Genomic DNA, 17,349 nt, shown 5'->3' with positions numbered 1-17,349 from the left:
GGCCTGCCGTCGGGATGAATAATCGTGTGGGGTTTTTTTTCTCTCGCCCCCTTTCTGTGGTGATTTGCGTCGGTACAAACTCTCTGTCGGTACAAAGCCGACAATAACAGCCTTAGTTTTTAGTCTCGTGTTTTGGATTAAAAAAGGGTGTAACTCCAGGTGGAAGCAGAAATGCTCAGTATTTAGTACTTTATGTCGTGGGCCAAAAATGTAGTCATGCCTCAGGAAATTAACTCTATCCCTGCTGAAACCAGGACACCTCTGCCCGCCCCATGTCAAAATGCCCCGTTGGGTTAGAAACCCCCAGCTCTGCCCACGCCCGTGTCCCAGGTACAGATAGCCCTCGTGGAAAAGGGGCTGTTTAAGCAATCCGTCCCCACGGCCGGCGTTAAACTACTCTGGAAATGCGCCCTGGGTTTCAGTGGCCTGTTTGGAGAGGCGGCCTGCGCACAGAAAAAAGGGTTATCTTGCAAAAAAAAAAGCACCTTTTCAGATGTATGCCATTCTTACTAGGCTAGGCCCACGCCTGTGGCTGTGTGGATGCATTTACCTGCTTGAAGCCCTGAGGATTTCCTTGTCTAAAGAGGTAGGAGTTGTAGGAACAGGGTGTCTTGTCCAAACTTGTTTTTGTATTAAGTTGCGCTTGCTTTTTTTTCAAGTGACTGTGTAATTGCTGAGCAGCAGGCAGGCTTCGTTACCTGGAAATCGCCACAGTGCAGTTACGGAGAGGATTTAACAAAACCTTCACAGATGGAAACAAGTGATTCCACGAGCGGCTTCTTGTGGATTCATGTTGTGTTGCTGATCACAGGCTTTTCCCAAAGTTGGGGTGCTTGTGAGGTTTTATCCCATGGGCATTATTGGTCTAATAAAACGCTCTCATGCAAAAGCATTTCCCTTGAATAGTGTGTTTTTAGGGTCTGTTTCCAAGCTGCATTCCTGTAGAAGAGATAGCAACTCAATTACGTGAGCGACATCTGTCCTTTTCCAGATAAGGCTGAAATTAACCAAAAGTTCGAAAGTTGTCAGGATGACAGGCAAGGACAACTGCTTATGCACACTGGGACCGCACAAGTCTTTCTTTGGGAGACCAAAGAAAAAAATTGAATTCTGAATTATGTTTATTTTTAGAATTTTTCTGAAATGATCTGAAGAAACATGTTGACAGTTGCCAAATACCAAAATAAGGTATTAATGGGCCTTTTGCATTAAAACTGCTTGAACTCCAGCGGCTTTGCAGTTTTCTACCGTAGTTTTTTTTCTGATGTTTGTACTTAATGGGGATGGCACTGGGTTTCTTAAAATCAAATCTTGAATTTCTTTCGTCTTTCATTTGCCTTCTTCAGTCCATGGTTCTCCTGTCTTTTAAGGTGCAATCTCCTTATGAAAACCAGATGGGTTTCCAAAAAGTTTGTTTTGGAGTTGCTACTATTTTTATTATGTTGCATCTAAGTTGGATGCAGAACTGTCATGTTTTGTCAGGAGTCCTGGAGTAGTAACCAGTCATCTTGAGGCAGTAATGCCTTAAATCACCCAGGATGCTTGTGAAGGGAATGCATTTCAAAGTATTAAACAAGCTGGAAATGGGAAGAAAGCGTCAATGGAATGGTGCTGGTCAGCAGTGAAATAGGCCACCAGGACCTGCGTGATCGTGGCCGTTAAGTCTTTTTTGTTTCTTCTCAATAAACGTCACAGAGAGTGAGGATTTAAAGAGGACACGATAACTTAATCTTGCCTGTGTTTACTGAGAGCTTCAGTGAAAACTGTGGGCCCGTATGGAGGACACAGAAAGGTCTGTCTTTGGAGATTTAATAGGCAGTAGGGAAGGTTGCAGGTGGATGATTGTAAACAGAAAACTACTCAGTGGAAGGTAGGAGTGACGTCAGAGTTGAGCATGACAGAAGTGAAGAAAACTTGTTTTGTTTAATGCAGCTGAGAGGGAGTCAATAAAAAGATATACAATCTTTCTCATTCAAAATAGCTAGATAGAAAAGCTATATGCAAAACACCTCTTGTCACCGAAATATCCCTAATTAATTACTCTTTGACGATTCCTAGGCCCAGTGTGTTGACTAGTGACTTCACATGATGAGAGTTTCAACATTTTCTTTTAGGTGTGGTTTTGCAGGAGAAACAGGACCAAGATGCATTATTCCTAGTGAAATAAAGAAACCTGATGTCGCAAAGGTAAACTATTTTACCTGAAGTGTTTTACCTTTACAATGTTTGGTATGTTATGGTATAGAAGGAATTTGCAGATATGTTTTCTGTCCATCATAAGCTATTTTTCAAGTAAGTGTGATACCAACACTGATGTTAATTGGTACTCATCACCCATGCAGCTTATGTTTGGGGCATTTATTGAGAAATTTCTTTGCCTAGCTATGCCTTTTTTTTTCTGCAGTAGAGGATGGCAGTTTTGGAAAACTAATGTTGAGATAAGTTAGCAGTACAAAAAATTAGCATTAATAAACTCTGGCGTTTAGTTATAGGGTGAGTTTATGAGATGCATTGTTAAGGACATAGAGCAAATCAGGCAAGACTGAGTATTTCTTTAAATATGTCAGATTATATATGTTCAGATATAATATATTATCATATATATATTTATATATAATCACTGCCTAGTATTTAAGCTGACTGTGGATATTTTTACTTTACAGCCTGTCAAAGTTGTTCAGTATAATATTAATACAGAAGAGCTATATTCGTATCTGAAGGAATTTATCCATATGCTGTATTTCAGGTAAGAGATACTTGGATGACAGTTATTCAAGCCTTCTGCGGTTCTTTTCTGAGTACACTGAGGTGTTAGAAGTGTGACTAGAGACTGCTGTCTAGTTGAGTAAGAAAACAGAAACAAGATTTTGCAGGTGGCTGCCTGGCTGTGTTCCTGCAGGAGAAATTCAGTGGTGCTGAGCTTCAGGTTGTATTACAAAGAGTTAGTGTCTTGCAGCATCAGTTGCTCTCTAGAAATAAAAAGTATTTGGTAAGTTGCCTTTTAACTGTGGCACTCACAAAGGACGTGATAGGGGAAAGACATTGCCTAAGGAGTTGTACTGATTTTGGTAGGACTGAGGCTCATCTTATATCGTTGCAGAACTCTCTCCGCATGACGGTGGTTTGGAAGGAGGAATCTTAACCTGTGGAGTATTTTTACCTTAGTAATACATCTTTTTGTTGTATTTTTAGTGGATTTTGGTGAATTTCATTAGTGAATAACAAAGTTGGACTTAGGCTTTTCTCTTTACTTCCAATCCTTATTTTTACACAGTAAAAATCATCACTTGACACAGGGAAGCAAGTACTTAATTTCTGTGCCTCAGATCTTCTGGTGTGGGTTGCTTCCCCCCCCCCCCCCCCCATCGCTTTGTAGTTGAAATCAGGACAATTCTATCCTCTTCCACTGAAATCAGGACATCTGTATCGTCATTCTTCCTCTTTTATGGATACACTGTATGACACTGGACAAGCCATTAATGGCTATTGTCCATGCCTATTTTTGCATTTCTTTATATCAAGTTAGAAGTGTATAACACATATTCAGAACTGCAGCCTGCTGCCAGATAGCTCTATAACTTGTTTTCTGTAACTCAGTTTCCTAACTTTCTTTTAGAAAAGTGTTGTTTTCTTTAAATTTGGGAAAAGACTTTGGGATCTGCTGTAGAAAATGCTATCTAAATGCAGATTTTTGAGGAGAATGGAATATGAAAATCAGGTAGGTCTCATAATACGTGCTTAAACTTAACACTTTTATTTTACACATCTTGCCTTTTTTAGACATCTGTTGGTGAATCCCAGAGACCGCCGTGTTGTGATCATAGAATCTGTCTTGTGCCCTTCACACTTCAGAGACACGCTCACAAGAGTCCTTTTCAAGCATTTTGAGGTACGTGTTTTACATAACTACTGTATGTGCTCAGCGTAGCACTTGCCGGTAGAAATTTTACTTACAGTCACTATCAGAGGTGGACGAAGAAATGAAAATAATGCCAAAAGAATGAGAGAGGCAGAAAGAAGATGAAAAAAAGCTGATGGTCATCTGGGGAAGTAGGGCTTGGAGATGGGACTAAAGGCCATTTTTGTTCTGTTCGGACTCTTTGTGAGGCCACAAAACAGGAGCTATTAACAGGAATCCAAAAGGTTTCTCTGGCTTGTACGGAAGTACAGCTCACACCACACTGTTCCAGGCAGATCCAATAATCCCCATTGAGCACTGCCTGAAGCCAGAATTTACATTTAAACACTCGTTAGTGCTCTGTCAGCAAATCTCATGACTTCTACCAGAGTCAATATCTTTGCGTAGCACGTGATCTAACCTCTGGCTGTACCCATTGAGATAAGAGCTTACCTGAAATTTATTATCTTCTCTGCTTAGACAGTCTTTCTGAAGAAAAGCCTGAACCTAATTCTTGCTTAGTTGTAACGGAAAGTGTTTTGGAAGGTGAATCCATACTTCTTGAATTCAGATAGAGCAAAGGTTAAGGTTCTATAAAAAGTGGTGAAACTAGTTTGTCTGCAGTACTTCTTCACTGTGCTTCCACCACACAGTTTAGCAACTAATCTTAAACTTCTGCAATATTCTTTCCTACTATTGATAACATTTTCTGATGACTTGAAATTGCTGAAAGATTTGAGTGATTTGGGGTCTTTTTTTTCCTAATCCCCTTACGGGAAAAAACGTCTCAGACAAAGCACCCCCATGCAAAATTGGTTGTCAAAAATGACTCGTGGCTTGAAAAGTCCTATTTTGATGGAGAAACTTTGTAACTTGTTAGGAAGCCAGCTAATACTGATGTGAGGTTAATTCTCTCTGGCTAGTATTTCCATTTGGTGCAAAGAATGAGAGTGGCATATTAATACAGGGTCAATATTATAACTTGTGTCTCTGGGCTAAGTATCAGTAACGTTGTCCTTAAATGCAGGATTTCTTGAAATTGCTCATTTAATTCACACTTCAAGGTGTTCCATTAAAGGAACTGTCGCTATCTAGGAAACTTGATTTATGGAATTTTGGGAGAAGGAAGTAATTCTCGTGTAATTTTAACTGGAGTTTCCACATTGCTTTGGGGAGAGTGTTTTAAATAGCCTCTGCCGTGAGGTTGTGTACAACAGTGTGTTGTCATAAGGCACGCTTTTATGGGTTTCCTGGCACCTTTGTTCACATCTTCAGGTCTTTATACAGCATTTCAAGTAGCTGTGGTTTAGTTTCTTTCATTTCTTTTCAATGACAATAAGAAACCTGATCTACGACTTATGATGAGTTCTATGGTTAATACTTGCTTTTGTTACAAGCCCATTCCAAGATTCGTTATTACTGAAGTCACTGGTGTGTACCACAGATAAGATGAACATAGAATTTAGAATCCTGTTGTATTTTGTTCATTGCTACACTACCTTAAAAACTGAATCAAAAATGGGTACCTCAAGGTACAGTTGTTCGAGTTTTGCTTTTAATATGACATTCGGGGAAAGCATCAGCGCTTTGGGTGGTTTGTTTCTTTTTCCCCCCCTCTGTCAATTGTCCTTTTGGTTTCCATGCAGGTACCTTCCGTTTTGTTTGCTCCAAGTCATCTAATGTCTCTGCTGACACTTGGGATCAATTCTGCCATGGTGCTAGACTGTGGATATGCAGAAAGCTTGGTGCTGCCCGTATCCTTTAATAATACACAAACAAAATTTTCAGCAATAAGGCTGTCGTGACAAGGTGATATTTTTATAGACTTCAGGTGTGCTAAAAAGTAATTGGAACAGATCAGCCAGTCCAGCTTTTGACAATAAGATACCATGACTTGGGGAATCTCTTCACAGCTGACATGCTAAATCTGTGTTCCCTCGAAGCTTGGGAAGAGTGGTTCATAACTCCAGCCTCTGTATACTAGAAATTAGTTTTGGAGAAAAGCAGTTAGGTAGTTTTTCAACTAGCTAATGCAAGAGAACGTTGAGGGGAAAAAGCATTTAATTCCAACAGACTGAAAACTCGTAACAAAAAAGGTCAATTTCCTGATCTTCATGTAGATATATGAGGGAATTCCGATTCTCAGCTGCTGGGGTTCTCTTCCTTTGGGAGGAAAGGCTATCCACAAGTAAGTTCACAGTTATCCATTCCAAGTTAGCGGTGATTTATTTGTGAAAGTTCATCTTTGACTAATGACCAAAGGTTCCTATTGAACATGACCTAAATCGTAACTGTTGCTGCGACAGAGTCCGGTTTTTAAAGTTACCACTGGCTTTTCTTGATGTAGTAAAAGCTGTGGAAATCAGATCTGCTTCAGTTTATATTTAGAAGAACGGACCTGAAGGGAATAAATACTGTCCCTTAAGCATAATACAGAGAATCAGCCTGAGTTAATAGCTATCTTTAACTTAATGTGTGATATTTTAGGGAGCTGGAATATCAGTTGTTGGAGCAGTGCACGGTTGATACGGGATTAGCCAAAGGACAAAGCCTTCCATCTGTGATGGGTAAGGTCTGTTTGCTGTGGCATATGTGCTGTGAACTTGCACTGGGGAAAGTGGATTAATACTGACAGAGAATAAAATGAGCTTAGTATTCACCGCATCTTACGTGATCTACTTTCATGATTTCTTTCTCCGTATTTAACAAGCGTATTATTTTTGTGAGAAGCCACTCGTAACAGCAGGCTTCAATGAAGGCTGAGGTAAAACTTCTGTAGTAATTTTTCAGTATGTTTTGAGAGAAGACAAGCTTTTTATTTCTGTTCTTAATATTCTTTCTCCCTTAGAAATCTTTAAAAGCTGCTGTCAAAGTGAAACTTAATGTACTAAATGTAATTCAAACTTAGTTTCATTCTTAAATTCTCTTTTCTACTTCAAAAGCTTTTGTTCTAAGTTATTTTTTTTTCTTTCAGGCTCGGTTCCAGAAGATATAGTAGAGGATATAAAAGGTAAAATTTTATGCTTTGTGAAACTCTCGTTTATTAAATTGCGCAGTAGAGTATGATAATAACAAGTGTGCAATACTTTACATTTAGGAATTTATTTTATCTTCTCTGTTTATCGTATTTCTCACCTACTGGAAGAAATTGCAGTGTTCTTCCTCTTTGAAAGCAAAACCAAAACCCTGTTGAATTCCTCTTTCAGGTTTAGCCTATGTGTTGTTAAGGTGTAGCTCGTAGATAGATTTGGTAGACTGGCGCAGAAAGAGTATTACACTGTTGTATATATCCTGTGATCAGCAGGTCAGGTTAACTTCGTGTTGCATTTGTTAACTACCGACGTTTTGTTTGCTGCGTATGAACGTGTACAGTGTGTACTCTACATGGGACTTAGAGTTAGCAGATCTAATGTTCAAAACCTGTTATCATAGATACGTTTTGGTTGCAAATGCAGCATTTAAGCAGTCTTAACATCATGGCATAAGAATATTTTAAGTTAATTTTGTTTATAAATTGACTAGGAAGGCTCAAGTTGCCTTAAAGTCAATTTTGCAGAAAAAATAAAGTATGTGTAAAAGACATTTTGGCGTGTTAATCAGGTAGGCAAGATGAGTCAAGGACTACATTTACACCAGAAAAAAGAGAGTCTATCTTTGGGCAGAACTTGGATCAATTCCTATGTGATGTTTCATGTGCAACAGATATAAAAATATATATAATCATAGAAAGTAGAAACTAGTATATATCTCTTGGGCCAAATTAGGAAGAAATCCATCAGCCAAATGCAAAATAACTTAAATGGAGCTGGTGCTTTGTCAAATGGAAGTTGTTTTTCTAATTCCTGGGCTTGAACACAGTTTTCTGACCAGTCCTGGTTTTTATTCAGTCTTTTGGAACCAGATATAATATGCTAGGGTTGAAAGTGATTGCCTGTGTATTGAAGGGTTATTTCTTTGTAACAGACATTTATGAAGAAGATACTCATTTGTGCCAGATATAAATAAGTATATAATATCACTAACATCTGGGATACAAATGCAATTGTGCTCTGTCAGTGTTGCCTGGAGAAAAAAACCAACCTCTGGAATTCTTAGGGTGCTGAAGAGTTGTACTAGGAAAAATATTGCATGATTACAGCTTGTTTAGAAAATGAGCAATGTCCTATTTGAAGCTATGGTGCAAGACCCTCGATGGTGTGTTTGACAGCAGACTACAACCCCTGGCACCTTGTGGTAACCGAAGGCATGGTTAGTAATGTCCCTCTGTCTTTAAATCTTACGTAGCTTGTCTGAGAAGGAAATCTTGCCTGTCCTAGCATAGTTTCGGTGTCAGCTTCGTTTAAACTCATGGTCTAGGTAGCATCGGAACTCTGCCGAAGCGTAGAGACCGTTTTTCTTTGCATTTATTTGATAATGTCTTGGACCAGCAAAGGCCTGAAGGTTGTGTTCTTCTTTAAAGTAAGCAAAATTATTGTCTTGATTGGTGATGAAAGGATCCAACAAAGTCTCTTTTCTGCCCCTTTCTTTTCTTTTATGGAGTCCGCACTTGTTTTGTGAGTGATCTCCAACGTGGACTGAAAATCCAAGCAGCCAAGTTCAACATTGATGGCAGTGCTGAGGTGGGTGGAGAATGAAGCTTATCCTAGTCTTTTGAAGTGGATGTAGCCTTTTTGGCCTCTAAAATAATGCACGTATGTTTTTATTTCTAGCGTCCTTCACCGCCTCCAGACGTGGACTATCCTTTAGATGGAGAAAAGATTCTCCATGTCGTTGGCCCCATCAGGTGAGAAATACCGTAGCAGAGTATTTATCTTTAGGAGGATATATTTTCAACTCTAAACGCACAAAAATTTTCATAAAATTGAGTTTTAATGCTTTTAATGTCTCTTAATTTAAGGCTTTGTGCTGGGCACAGTGCAAGCCCATAATAAGAGGTGTCGGCTTCTCCAGAGAGCTCACAGTTGAAGATGAAAGCAAACAGATTGGAGGGATGGGGGAAACAGAAACGGAGTATTAATGCATGATGATGAGACAGGTTTAGTGAAGCCAGCGAGGCATTGTCTCCTCCCCGTTGGCACCGCCTGGTGCGTGGATGTATGACAGAAGTAGTCTGTAGTTATTTCCAGCCCTGCTGTTCCTGAGTGTTAGCTCATAGTGTGGTATTGCTTCTCATTAACACTCATTTCCTGTCTTTTCAACAGAGACTCCGTTGTCGAAATATTGTTTGAACAGGATAATGAAGAGACGTCTGTTGCCACTTTGATCTTAGATTCGCTCGTTCAGGTATCTTTATATTATAAACGATTTATTGGACGCCTCCAGCCTCAGGAAACCTGCTGTAATAAATGACTCTTTCTAGAGTAACACCCTTCTGCCTGCAGGTTGCGATTGGTTGAAAAAGTTTAGCACAGCATGACTGCTAGGGTTCTGCCACGTGATGCATTTCTGTGGGGTAGTAAGTCACCATGTGTCATCCGCTCCGTGATGGTTTTCTTACTCTCTGGTGTACTGCGACGTGTCTAGGACAGTTTTCTAAGAAAGGCAGTGCTCACTCCTCAGCAAAAGTAATAAACTACCTTGCGTTTATTTGGGAGTGAGGCTCTATAGATGTAATGATGAAGGAGTAGCTAATACTTGGTGTTATAGGAATTACACTGCTTACACTGAAATGGCACAGGCATTCCGTTTCTTCTTTTTTCAAGGTGTTTTGCTAAGAGTTAGACTTTGAGTCCTGCAGACTGCTGGTTGACCTAAGGTAGAATAAAACTAATCTGGGCATCTCTATTACAGGCAGTATATTAGATACATTACGGAAAATTTTCTTGGCATATACAAACGCTTCATTTCTTATTATATTTAGGAAAAAAATGATTAGAAAACCACTATAAATGGAAATTTTCATTATATGGTGGTATATGTATGTTAATTAAAGTTGACTTCCTGTAGTTATTGATGCCTTTTAAATTAGTTTGCTGAGACGTAATTTATTGGAGAGCCATAGGCTTGGATGACATGACAAACATTTCAATTAGAATTCCTTATGAAAACAAATTGTTTAACAAGATCTGTGCCTGGACCCCTCACCTCTCTACCTCTAGGCATTTACCTTGCATCACTCTCTGGCCAAAGGAAAGACAAATGTCAAATTTACAAGTGTTAAGGAGCGTCCAGTTACTTCCGCTGGACAAGAGGACCACAGCAGTCTGGAATTTTTCTCAAAGGGATAGCGCAGATCTGTTTGTGAGGGGCAGAGCTGACAAAGCTTGGTCTTCTCATGCCTGTGTCTCTTCTGGTTGGATTATCTGATGCCTGAGGCGAGCTCCAGCAGAAACCTTTTTCAGCCGCTGAGACTTTGGTAGCACCTTTCTCCCACATGGAGCTAAAAAGCATCAGTCTCGTGTAACAGTTTTCCCTCTCCGATAGCACTGGTTGAGGCTTCACCTCTCTCCGGCACATCTTCTCCCAGAACTCATGGGAATTACTGTCACCGATACCTCCGTCCTCTGTTGTCTTGGCCTGTCTCAGCTGAAGGGCTTTACAGGGACACAGTGTGCTCCTCAAGCCTCAACTGGGCAGTTCCTTAAGCCTGGTTTTCTTGGGAAGTCTGGATAAAAAATGATGTAGGTTATGTTTCGGCTAATTATGAGAAAACGGCAATTGAAGCGCGTAGAAGGACCTTTGAATGCTTGTACATGTCACTTTAACTAAAGTGTTTTTTTTATTCCTGTTGCATTAGTGTCCCATAGACACCAGGAAGCAGTTGGCAGAGAACTTGGTAGTTATTGGTGGCACCGCTATGTTGCCGGGATTCCTTCACAGGCTCATGGCCGAAATCAGATACCTGGTAGAGAAACCGAAATACAAAGAAGCACTTGCCACTAAAACCTTCAGAATTCACACTCCACCTGCCAAACCCAACTGTGTGGCCTGGCTGGGAGGTAAGACTGAAAACAACCGTTAAGCAAAGGTACAAAGTGGAAAAACAAACCTTCCACGTGGGATTTGTAATGAATAAATAGCAGTAAAAATTAGGCAAACTATTGAGATTAAGCTGCATTGGAGCTCCGTGGAATTGTTATGCCCTCCTGGAAGAAATCTTGTGGAGTAAAGCTCCCTCAGGGACATCTGGAGGGCAGAGTGGCGCTGCAGGTGATGGAGCTTTAAACGGGTGACGGGCAATTTGAAACCGCGCTGTGGAAGATGAGGCGTGGACTCAAGTGCAGTACAGGGCTCCTGCCATATGGTGGCACCAGTAAAGCGAGCAGGCAGAGCGGAGGCCTGCTGCGTGTAGGAAGATCTGCTTATTGAAAAAACAAGTTTAATTACTGACTGAGGAGCTGTGAGCTATGGAGAGGCCGGAGGCTGCTAAGTCCCCGTGCTGTTCCCAACTGCCAATAACAAATAAAGCAGCTCTGTGATGGATTTTGGATGCTGCACTGGCAAGTGAGGGAAAAAGAAGGACTTCCCATTGCTAGCAGCTCTTTTCAGGAAGGTGCTCAGGTTGATAAGAATTCATGCTTTTGTAAGCTTTCGGTATATAAGCTGAGCCCATCTGGTATGTACGAGGAACTAACTTTAACTGTAAAGGTAGATTTTTATTTCCATGTGCTTTGAAATGTAAATGTTTATCAAATTCTAGTTTTCAAACCTTTTGAGTCTACTGTTAGGATTAGCAAACAAGACTGATTTATATGCACCAAGTTCTCTGATACCTTTCTTCACTGGCAGTGCTGGTCAGCTGCTGTGGTCTGAATCTTCTCGCAGCTTGCGTAAACTTCTTACGGGTATTGTGTGACACCGTTTTTGGGGAGAGGAAATTTCCTTAAACGCAAGGTGGTTTGCTTAAAGTGCTTAAAATCAAAACTTCTAGGGAACTTTGTTGTAAGAAGCAGGTCAGCTAGGCCAGTTTTGCTGTCAGCAGAGACTAGATGATTCTTTGCTTTCAGTTACTTTCAAGGGACATAAATGGAAGCAGTTTGGGACTAGCGGGGCTACTGAAAAGGAAAGCGGCTAGATCCTTTCATTCCTTTAATTTTTGGGACAGAGCTGTGAAACAGAATAGTGGAGATTCTTAATGGGAAGAAGCAGAAAAAGAAATTCAGTGCATCAAATTAATGCAACGTTTTTTTCCCCCCCCCAATAATGTAGGAGCCATTTTTGGAGCACTTCAGGACATACTTGGGAGCCGGTCTGTGTCCAAAGAATATTACAGCCAGACAGGCCGCATACCTGACTGGTGCTGTCTTAATAATCCTCCACTGGAAATGATGTTTGATGTTGGAAAAGCACCCCCACCGTTGATGAAGAGGGCTTTTTCTACTGAGAAATAAGCACCTAAATGCTACGCAAGGATTCTCCTCGTCTATTTCAAGTAGATATATATGCATTGGCTTTTTTTTTTTGTATGAAGTAATTGGTGTGTAACGCTGTTAAATATGAACAATGTGGATGTTTTGGGGGAGTATGGCGGTAGGTACTAACACTATTTAAAATCAGTTGTAGTTTAAAAACTTAACTCTGGCAGCTACTGTGCTATTTCGTCCTCTTCCGAAGAAATTCTATACCATCATGAGTTGTAGCCTACTGAGTTGTTTGTTATTTATCTGTATAGTAAATGACATTGTTGAGAGAATTTGTTTTAAGATATTTTGCTTTTAAATATGCTTAGAAGAATGAAGGACAGTCTACTGTGGGAAACATCCATGGAAGCTTTTCTGCCAAATTCTGTATTAAAATATTCCACCCCTGAATCACATGTGAGGAAACGATTTGGGGCTGTTTAGCAAAGGTGCTGGAGCAGTATTTCCCCTGGACACAGTCCTGTTTTTTGAGAGTTTTGGCAGAGAACTCTTCTGCCTGTAATTCTCAAATAGTGCTGAGCTAACAACTCTCCCAGCATCTCTCCTTCGAGAAAGAATTCGACTGTGTAAGAATGATAAATGAGTGTGGGGAAATCTTGAGTCTCTTATTGAAATGTCAACCTCAGAAGTCACTTCTTTGCCCTCCTTCCCACCATCAGAAATATTAAACTTTGTTGTCCCGCAGCAATGTGGATTAAATGAAAATACAATACACAGTTCATTGCTTAAGGGAAAAAAAAAAGTACATTTGGATATTAACATGGTATTTAGGAACTGTTGGCAAATTAATAGGCTCTTACAGCAATGCTGTAACTTTACGTATTGAAGGAGAAGGAGCGCTCCTGTGGGAAAACAAACACGTACGTTTCCATTCTGCTGCTAGTGCTGCTGGTTGTAGTTTGTCACGATTCTCACCATCCTTCCATAATACTGCTGTGAATTAACTTTCACGCAGAGCTGTGGCTCCCAGTTGGCACTCCAGGCAGTGCCAGTGCACCTCAGCAGCATCGTGCCTTGGGAGAGGGGTTTCCCCTGGCCTCAAATACCACTAAACTTGCAGGCAGCATGCTGAATTCGACTCGCTGACTAAATGGTGACCCTGCTGGTATCTGTTGATTACTGAGGTTTAAATCCTACTCTGAGGAGTAATTGTTTATCTCAGATTTGGGGAGATACGTGTTCATAAAGTTATTGGGGGTGGTGGAATCTTTTATTGCCACAAACATGCTTTTTGTCACTGATTTCCCATGCTGTCTGCTAGCTACCTGCTGTGGTTCCTGAAGCACGTTTCTTGAAGTTAAGCATATATTTAAAGAAACGTTCTTGTGGTGAAACTTAACTGCCATAGCATGCTGCCCTGTGTTAAGTAAGCTTCTGCACGATTTTGTCATTCCGTTTCGTACATGCTTTACCTTAACATATGGTGTTAGTTGGCACATGGTAGGACATGCTCCTTCTTATTTTAATGGTTTTCAAATTAAAAAAAAACCAAACCCAAAAAACCAGGGACGCTGCTTAAAGTGTTAGCCTGTCGTAGGCGAGACTTTGCTGGTTGGTAAGAGAGATCTGACAGTATTAGCCTGGATGATTTCTCTCCAGAGGTGCTGGCGGGTGTATTTTTAAATTGCCTTTTTCCTACTTCAGATGAGCTGTGTGGCCGTTACCCAGACAGCATGGTTGCGAGTGCTTGTTAGTGGTTGTTTTATAGTCCTGGGGTGAGGTTGGTCTTTTAGAGATCATTTCTTAGTCCTCAAAGCACGATGGGGCCTGGCCAGTGCCTCTCTGCGCTGATGTGAGAGTCTCCAGTCCAAACGCTTGCTGGGTTTCCAGGTCAAACAAGTTGCAATTACCCATGCGCAGGAGCTTTTCTGTGGCAGCCTGAGGATGAGAATGGCATGCCGCGACACAGGAACGGGTTCTTCAAAATGTCCTGCGTTGTGCTCTGTCTGTCAGGCCTGAACTTGGAAAAATGGATTAAACGCTGTAGGTAGATACCTCTGCTCCCATCGTGTCTGGTATTTCGCATTCTTTTACATCTTAGGGTTCTTCCCTTGCTTGACTGCTTCTGTAAGCCTACGATTAATGGTTTCATTTCCTTTGGGATGGTCGTTCCCCAGCAGATTCCTCAAATACCAGCATTCCCCTTGTTTTCTCGAGTGTTCCGGACCTTTGCTCTGACTGCGCTTGTTCCCCCTTACCAACTCGGTTGTATCTCCCCTGCAGCGAGACCGAGGACTACGGGGTTGCGTGCAAGTCGAGAGCGTCCCCTCCGACAGGGCCCTGCTACGCGGTGCGCTGCTCAGCTGCGCTGCCCCGCCGTGGCCTTTCTCCCAAGGCATAACCCCCACAGGGCCGGGCGGGAGACTTGAGGATCCAGCTGACGCTGGCGAGATAAACCTGCGGGTGAGGTCTGGTTCTCCTTAGGGGGCTGAACAGGGGAGGAGCAGTGGAGTCTAATACTTAGTGCATGAGGTTGACTCGGCTGGAGCAGTCTTTGGCAAGGATTTGGGCTATCAGTAGGTTTCTGAGTGACTTCAGAAAGTATACATGATTGGAACAGTTATGCTTAATAAAGCAAAATGGATAAACATGCAGTTTTTGGACACCAGCCTGCTTCATCCCTGTTCTTAACTTACAAATTGTTCTTAACAATCTGTGACGCGATTTACAGGCTTGATAAAATAGAGGCTATTTCCTCGTAAGGCGCAGAGAGCCATCCTTACGCCTGGGTAAAGAACGTTCAGACCCAAGCTCTGCTGCTCATTTCCATTTATAATTTGAATAATTGGGATGCAGCTCCGTGGCCCAGATTGTGTCTTGCCTCAGTAAGAACTGAGCCAGAGCCTACCGAGGCTTGCTCCTGAGAGAAGAGTTTGCCATCGGCACGAGTCCCACGGAGCTGGGAGGGATTACTCATGTCCGTAAGTAGTTCTCAGCGGGAAGGATACGCAGGGGAGATTAAACTCCTACAGAGCCTGTGTTCGTGGTGGTGCAATGATGTCATTTTCCTGAACTGCAGCAGGCTGCAGCGGAGGAAATTCAGAATATTCTTAGCCCTTCCCTTTTCAGGGGTATTTCGGTACCGCTGTGCGCTCGTACTCTGGGACCTTTCGCAAGCCCGGCGTGTTCTGCCGCCTCATCTTCGTTCTGTCCGCTCTTCTCTGTTCCTGTGGGGTTTCTGCATCATTCAACAGCTGCTGTTTCACACTGCACGGCCAGGAATCCTAACTCCTGTGTTACTGGCAGGTTTAAGCGCAGAGTCCCATGACCCGTTACAGACAGAAACAGGATTCTTATTTCATTGAAGGGGTGAGAAAAGGCTATTTTCTGCTTTTCTGGATGGCTAACCCTGGAAATCCCTTAGAGGTCACATCTGAAATGTGTTACCGTGTAGAAAGGGATTTGGCTTTTTTTTTTTCCCCCGGCCTAAATGTTGTAGTTCTTCCCTCCCTGGCGTGGCAGGGATCCGTGGATCCTCACAGCAGACAAATTCACAGTGAACTCAAATGTTTTGTCAGGAAGGACAGTGACAGACGCAAAGCCCTGCAGTAACTGGAGGTTTTTCCTTTGAAGTTCCTGATTCTGGACTGGATGCCATTCCTGAAGGTTGGTGTTAGCCCAGCGAACGGCTCCAGCCAAGCTGAGTCCTGCTGGGAGGAGGAATATTTTGAAATATTCACGGGCAGGGCCCGTTGCAGTCTGCCCGGTGTCTGTGCTGTGTCCGTGGGAGCTGGTCTCTGGGGAAGGGGGCTTTAACTCATTCCCCTCATCTCCCTTTTCATAGAATCATAGAATATCTCAGGTTGGAAGGGACCCGTAAGGATCGTCAAGTCCCAACTCCCTGCTCCTCGCAGGACTACCTAGGACTAAACCATACGACTAAGAGCATCGTCCAGATGCTCCTTGAGCTCTGACAGCCTTGGTGCCGTGACCGCTTCCCTGGGGAGCCTGTTCCAGTGACCGACCACCCTCTTAGGGGTGGACCTTTTCCTAACGTCCAACCTGAACTTCCCCTGGCACAGCTTCATTCCATTTCCTCGTGGACCAGGACCTGGTCACCACAGAGAGGAGATGAGCACCTCCCCCTTTGCTGCCCCCCTTGAGGAAGCTGCAGACTGCAATGAGGTCACCCCTCAGTGATGAGGTCACCCCTCAGTGATGAGGTCACCCCTCAGCCTTCTCTTCTCCACGCTGTACAAGCCAAGTGACCTCAGCCCCTCCTCCTAAGTCTTGCCCCTCGAGGCCTTCCACCATCTTGGTCACCCTCCTCTGGACACGCTCTGATAGTTTGATGTCCTTCTTACATTGAGGCGCCCAGACCTGCACACAGCACTCGAGGTGGGGCCGCAGCGGTGCGGCCTCGCCTCCCTCGACCGGCTAGCCATGCTGTGGGCACGGCCGGCCTGTTGGGCTGCCAGGGCGCACTGTTGGCTCGTATTCAACGTGCCATCCACCCGAACCCCCAGATCTCTTTCCGCGGGGCTGCTCCCCAGCCTCTCCTCCCCGGTTTGGACGCGTAACCAGGATTACCCCGTCCCAGGCGGAGCGTCCGGCACTTGCTCTTGTTAAATTTCACAGGGCCGGTGACTGCCCAGCTCTCTCGCCTGCCCCGGTCTCCGCGTAAGGCCCCTCCACCCTCGAGGGAGGCCGCAGCTCCTCCTGGTTCGTCAGCGCACGCACGTTCCACTCCTGCACCCACATCGTTTCTAAAGGCTTTTTTGCTTTGCTGCAAGGCCGCGTTTAGCACAGCCACCGCCAGAGCTCCCCGGTTTAGCACAGCCACCGCCAGAGCTCCCCGGTTTAGCACAGCCACCGCCAGAGCTCCCCGCGCCGCAGCCCCACCGGAGACGTTTCCTTCGGGAAGTCCCTCTGGTCCCGGAATTCCCCTCGGAGTCGCGGAGGTGGACGGGCCTGAGGCGGCGCCTTTCCCGCCCAAGAGCCCCCCCCAAAAGGGGAGCGAGGCACAAAAGCCGATGCGCCCAACGTGGGGCTCGAACCCACGACCCTGGGATTAAGAGTCCCATGCTCTACCGACTGAGCTAGCCGGGCGCTGTGGGGACGTTTTTTGCCCCCGCCGTACTCGGCAGAGGT

The 17,349-nt window shown here is 43.4% G+C and overlaps 2 protein-coding genes and 1 non-coding gene across 3 annotated transcripts in view; 2 read left to right on the top strand and 1 right to left on the bottom strand.

Annotated features, from left to right (window-relative positions):
• Positions 1-272: 272 nt before the first annotated feature.
• ACTR10 (actin-related protein 10 homolog (S. cerevisiae)) lies at positions 273-14,251 on the top strand. Its single transcript, XM_009331331.1, has 14 exons — positions 273-330; positions 568-586; positions 2,115-2,187; positions 2,664-2,746; positions 3,781-3,889; positions 5,545-5,652; positions 6,019-6,086; positions 6,386-6,465; positions 6,873-6,908; positions 8,438-8,517; positions 8,608-8,681; positions 9,100-9,181; positions 10,635-10,836; positions 12,047-14,251. The coding sequence occupies exons 1-14, from the start codon at positions 273-275 to the stop codon at positions 12,226-12,228; spliced, it is 1,254 nt and encodes a 417-aa protein (XP_009329606.1). The 3' UTR covers positions 12,229-14,251.
• PSMA3 (proteasome (prosome, macropain) subunit, alpha type, 3) overlaps positions 12,362-17,349 on the top strand; it is a 19,214-nt gene continuing 14,226 nt past the window's right edge. Inside the window, exons 1-2 of the mRNA XM_009331330.1 lie at positions 12,362-12,367; positions 14,482-14,661. Of these exons, the coding sequence (XP_009329605.1) occupies positions 12,362-12,367; positions 14,482-14,661 (186 nt within the window). The remainder of the gene's footprint in view (positions 12,368-14,481; positions 14,662-17,349) is intronic.
• TRNAK-CUU lies at positions 17,235-17,307 on the bottom strand. Its single transcript has one exon. It is a non-coding gene; the product is annotated as a tRNA-Lys (tRNA).

This window comes from Pygoscelis adeliae, unplaced genomic scaffold (assembly GCF_000699105.1).
Source record: "Pygoscelis adeliae isolate BGI_AS28 unplaced genomic scaffold, ASM69910v1 Scaffold199, whole genome shotgun sequence".
Lineage (NCBI taxonomy): Eukaryota > Metazoa > Chordata > Aves > Sphenisciformes > Spheniscidae > Pygoscelis > Pygoscelis adeliae.
The sequence above is the reverse complement of the archived record's forward strand: the minus strand, read 5'-3'. Positions and strand labels throughout refer to the sequence as shown.

What these genes read in the sequence shown, in the direction of transcription:
- ACTR10 (XM_009331331.1), top strand. Translation starts at nt 273, where the DNA reads ATGTCAAAATGCCCCGTTGGGTTAGAAACCCCCAGCTCTGCCCACGCC. An exon ending in CATGTCGTTGGCCCCATCAG is followed by an intron (nt 8,682 to 9,099) that starts GTGAGAAATACC and finishes TCTTTTCAACAG; the next exon opens with AGACTCCGTTGTCGAAATAT. An exon ending in TCTTAGATTCGCTCGTTCAG is followed by an intron (nt 9,182 to 10,634) that starts GTATCTTTATAT and finishes CTGTTGCATTAG; the next exon opens with TGTCCCATAGACACCAGGAA.